The sequence below is a fragment of the Meleagris gallopavo genome, chromosome 5 (genome assembly GCF_000146605.3).
Source record: "Meleagris gallopavo isolate NT-WF06-2002-E0010 breed Aviagen turkey brand Nicholas breeding stock chromosome 5, Turkey_5.1, whole genome shotgun sequence".
In the NCBI taxonomy this organism is placed as follows: Eukaryota; Metazoa; Chordata; class Aves; order Galliformes; family Phasianidae; genus Meleagris; species Meleagris gallopavo.
The window spans coordinates 54,011,322-54,016,019 of NC_015015.2; the positions used below are offsets into that span (position 1 = coordinate 54,011,322).

The window sequence follows — 4,698 nt, forward strand, 5'->3', positions numbered from 1 at the left end:
GGAAATAATCAAGATATTTTTTGGAAGACAGAAGCTAAGATATGGGATGAGAAAACCAATGCTGTGTTTTATTCAAGCCCTCCTCACTGAAATTCTATTCCAAAGGCTGTCTTGTTTTATTCAAACACTGCCTAAAATATTATATTAGTAAATAAACAAATACAAGCAAAATACTGTACAAGTGTCTGAAGCTTTTATGCAGATTCACAATGATAAATACAGACAATTCCCTTCATCTACACTAGATACTGTCTTCTTCATAGAAGCAAAGGTTTTTAATACTACAGTCTTATTCAAAAATGTTTCACCTGTAAGCCCTGTACACAGATAACTTCTTTTAAAACAGAAGCTTTCAAATGCAAAACAAGCACTCAACCTGTTTAATCCAGATCATTAGGACAGCACTGTTGGCACAAAATCCTTTTAATGTCCTTTAATGTCCGTTTCCACCTTCTGAGAGTATGCGGGATGGCTCAGTGTACTTTGCTGTCATCAAGTAGAAGATGGCAGGTGCAGGTACCAAGGCAAGCAATGGCAGATCCTGCTCAAGCTTGTCCAGTTTGGGAATGGAGATGATTCCATAGGCATGAAGCAACCAGTGACTGAAGAGGACAACAAGCCTTTTCTTCCTGACAAGAAGATCCTTGAAAGACTGGCAAAATACAGACAATATTCTGTTAGCGTGATGTACCTGAGATTTAAGATCATCACAGGTCACACACAGATCATCACAGGTCACACACAGAGACACTGCATGAGGCTTTCTGGATTTAAGGCCCTCCAGCACATAGCAGTTCCTCAGTACACCACAAGAGGGAACACTCATAGTAACCTCTTCCAGCTAAGAGAAATCAAAGGAAGAAGCTTGTAACACACTGCTGAGAAAATCCAAGAGGCAGTAGCCTTTAATCCTTCAAATTTTTTATGATGAGTTTCAGCATAGAAAACAAGTTTACCTACCTCCACTTCCGAAGCAGACAAGTACACAGCCAATGTAACCAGAGACAACACCAGAATGATGTATGGAAAGGCATAATCTAAAGGCAAGCAGTAACCAGTTAGTTAGTAGGAAAAAATGCATTGTTATACATTTCAGCAGAGATTCTTCCACATTACCAAGGGTGCTCACCTACTACCATCACCTCCAATGCCTACAGCAATAGAGATCAGCCATGCACGACTATTTGGTGCTTCCACCTAAGGTTTTCAAATTCTACGTTTGTCAAATGCAGCAGGCACTAAGGTTTCAAGGTGAGGTTACTGTACACATAAATCACTAACTGGGAAAGGAAGGTAAAGAGAAAAGCAGTCAGGTTAAGTGGGAATTTTGTTATGCCATCCCCTCCCTGTGAGAATTGTGCTTGGAGCTAAACCAGTGTGCAGCTGAGTACCACAAACTTACTTACACTTACATCCAATTCTGAAATCAGCTGTGCCCTCACTCCGAATTAATTTCCCCTCACACCCCAATCTATGCCTGTTTTAATAAAGGGACAGCCTCTAGCAGCACAGGCAGAAGGTAAACCAGTTTTGGGCTACTGACAATGAACTCGTTCAAGTGACACTTCTCATAAACAAAAAAACCTTAAGCAATATCCTCATTTGTGAAGCAAAAAGTATTGTGTTCCTCCCCTCTCTGCCATACATCATTTGTTAGTTTGTTTATTGGTAGATTTCTTAGTGTTAATAGGAGAGAACTCACAGAGCAGGCCTCCTCCAACTGCCTGAAGCACGGTGAGGACTGGGAAGAAGTAAAGTGCCGCGTAAATGCTTTTAAATCGATCAGATTTTCCTAAGCCACAGGCAATTTTCTTAACCAGAAAAGGTCGAAGTAGCATCATTAGCACAAGGCAGAAGGCATAATATATAAACACAATCGTGTACCTGCAAATAAGAGAGAAAAATTCCTTAAAACGTACAATCTTGTTTGTGCTGCAGAACAAGTTGTGTTCTCAACTGAGAACAAGGAGGTTTGGTGTCAGCTGAAATGTACAGTTGTCAGGAGAGGTATATAGAGACAGAACAATGGAGCGACTTTTCCTACAGAAAACGGTCAAGATTCAGCAAATGGGAATAAAAAAGGAAGTCCTACATGCTCCACAGTGGAATATCCTAGAATATGCCACCTTCTTAGTGATTCTGTCCTGCTTCACAGGGAGGTTGGACTCAATTATCTCCGGAGGTCCCTTCCAACCCCTAAAATTCTGTGATTCTATGATTTTTTGGTGGCAAGAAGGAAGCTGATCACAAACTGCTCTCTGGAATACTTCTCTGTCAAGTTTCCCTGCTGCATGCTGAGGATGCAGCAAGAGGAAAACACAGAAATAGAGACTCTATGCTCACCAATTCAGAAAAGTCACTAAGTATTACGTGTTTGACACAAAGAACAGCTCAGAACATGAAAAGACTTGAGGGGATTTGATACCCATGGATCCAAGCTAGCTATACAGGAACATGTTCTACAGCTTTGAGAAGAGGCACTGACAGAAACAAACGTACAAAAGCTCTGAGTACAAAAGCATTTATACTCACAGAGGATAGACTGCTTCATGAGTGCAGTGCACTGTGGTGATGTAATCAGGACTTGGGTTGTAGAGCATCGTATACCAGTCTGACAGCTTCTTCACCTTGCAGGAACGGATGTGCAGAGAGCCAGCGGGGTCACTCACTAGCAGTGTAACAATTGCTGCAATGCTGCACTCAAACAAGGCAGTGATGTGCTGCAACAGTGCACTGGAACTGCAGAAGAAGAAGACATTTATTGCTGCTGTGTGACCACTAAAGTAAATCTAAATGCTGACTCTGAAGCATAAGTACAAAGAGCTTCGGCAGTTATGATTCACTGTGACCAAGGATAGGAGAAAGTATGAATGAATATATATATTCATACAAAGTATGTATGAATAAATAAATTAAAAACATTAAGTAGTTTAAGCTGAATGTGAAAATTTTCCATATATTGGATGCCTTAGTATGTAAAGTAACTGGAAATCATTCCAGTTTCTAAAGTGAACACTTACTTTAATGTGGGCAGAATAAAATAGTATCAAACCATCACAAGAAGCATTCTCCTAGTATGTGACCTGATGCAGGAATGCTGCAAAAAAGAATTGCCTTCCTGGAAGGCACAGGCAGTTGCTTCCGATTGGAAGCATGAGAAGTAAATATCCATGGTCAAAATAAATCACTGCTTTCCTCATTGCATCCAATACTTCACAAGCTGAACTACTTCCTGCTGGAATAGCACAGCTTCTTTGTGCTCAGCCCTGAGACGCTCACAAGTAAATACAGCACAGGCACAAACACCCCATCAGAGGAAGACTAACAGTGCTCACACTGTTGCCCTTTCAAAGAAAGCAGGAGTGATAACAGTGCATCTGAGAGCTGAGACAGGCAAGAAGGACCCAGGTCTCTCTCAGAAATAAAAACCCCATCCAACTGCCCTGCTACTGCATTGGCTCAACCAGCAGGTGCTCTGCAGGACTGCTCAGTCCATTATGCTCATGGTTACAAGATATTCTTTTTAAGTAACATAACTGAAGGAAGGGTACACTGACCTCTTTTTGCCCGAATACCACTCAATAAAGAACCAGTGCAGAACGAGGGGCAGCATGGCCATGAAACCCAGGTACAGCCAGTCATAGCGGTCTGGGGATCCCACACACTCCCGGCAGATTTTGTTGTCGTCGGTTCGTTGCCCTCTGGGGCACACCTACAGAAAGCATGTGATGGATTGACAGAGCTGCTGTGTTCCACTAGGAACTCTTCACAAACCATTCGGGCTGTTCAGCCCGGAGAACCAATAGCGGCCCTTAAATGTTTAAAGGGAGGAGGTAAGAAAGAAGGGCACAGATTCTTCAGCAGGGCCTGCCGTTCTAGGACAAGGGGAAATGGTTTTAAATCAGAAGAAGTGAGATTTACGCTGTAGATAAGGAGAAAAACACAAAGTATTAACAGGACAGAAAATTTATTGTATTTTTAAAGAGATAGGACAGCAACCTCAGCAATCTGTCAGCTGGCACTCGCTGTGCTCTCCCCATCTCTCACTTCTGCACAAAACACGGGATGAGAGCACGGTCAGCGGGGGGCCTCCCGCCCCGCAGGACTTACCCCGCAGTCCCCGTAGACCTCCACGGAGCCATTGACGGCCAGGACGACCCTGCCGCAGTACAGCCCCAGGCAGGCGGGCTGGATGTCAACAGCTGCGGAGAGAGAGCAGCCCCGTTACCGCGGCGCTCCGGCCCGACCCCACCGCCGTGCCCGACCCCGGCCCCGCGGCCTACCGGAGCGGATCATCCCGGTATCCAGGCAACACAGTCCCCCCCCGCAACAGCAGCCTTCCGTTACGTCACTTCCGCTTCCGGACAAGCCTCGCCTCCTTTGGGCGGGGCGCTCCGCATGGTGGGCGGGGACTCACGCGGTGGGCGGGGATTGGAGTACATGGGCGCGGCTACACGCAAGGGGCGGGGTTGCTCCTCCCTGTGGGCGTGGCCTGTAGGGAGCGCGTCCCGCGCTGTCCCCGCCCTCCCAGGACGAGAGAGATGGCGGCGGCTGCAGCGGCCGGTTGTGGTGACGGCGAGGGCCGCCGGTTGCCGCCCCGCTCGCTTACAGAGCCGACGCTGCACACCGTGGAGATGCACACGGGCGGCGAACCGCTGCGGGTCATCCCGCGGTTGGAGGCGATGGAAGAAGCGGCGG

The 4,698-nt window shown here is 46.1% G+C and overlaps 2 protein-coding genes across 2 annotated transcripts in view; one reads left to right on the forward strand and one right to left on the reverse strand.

Moving 5' to 3' along the window:
• Positions 1–42: 42 nt before the first annotated feature.
• On the reverse strand, positions 43–4,394 carry JKAMP (JNK1/MAPK8 associated membrane protein). Its single transcript, XM_003206789.4, has 7 exons — positions 4,284–4,394; positions 4,111–4,202; positions 3,558–3,712; positions 2,533–2,739; positions 1,703–1,884; positions 961–1,037; positions 43–652 (listed from the first exon to the last, which is right to left on the reverse strand). Exons 1-7 carry the CDS (start codon positions 4,294–4,296, stop codon positions 434–436), a joined length of 945 nt encoding a protein of 314 aa, XP_003206837.1. The 5' UTR covers positions 4,297–4,394; the 3' UTR covers positions 43–433.
• A 117-nt stretch (positions 4,395–4,511) lies between these two features.
• Positions 4,512–4,698, forward strand: part of L3HYPDH (trans-L-3-hydroxyproline dehydratase) — a 4,783-nt gene continuing 4,596 nt past the window's right edge. Inside the window, exon 1 of the mRNA XM_019616143.2 lies at positions 4,512–4,694. Within this exon, the coding sequence (XP_019471688.1) occupies positions 4,542–4,694 (153 nt within the window). The 5' untranslated portion in view covers positions 4,512–4,541. The remainder of the gene's footprint in view (positions 4,695–4,698) is intronic.

Coding starts and splice junctions, on each gene's coding strand:
- JKAMP (XM_003206789.4), bottom strand. Junction 1,038..1,702: donor AGTTGGAGGAGGCCTGCTCT/GTGAGTTCTCTC, acceptor GCTTGCCTTTAG/ATTATGCCTTTCCATACATC. Junction 653..960: donor TGTCTGCTTCGGAAGTGGAG/GTAGGTAAACTT, acceptor GTATTTTGCCAG/TCTTTCAAGGATCTTCTTGT.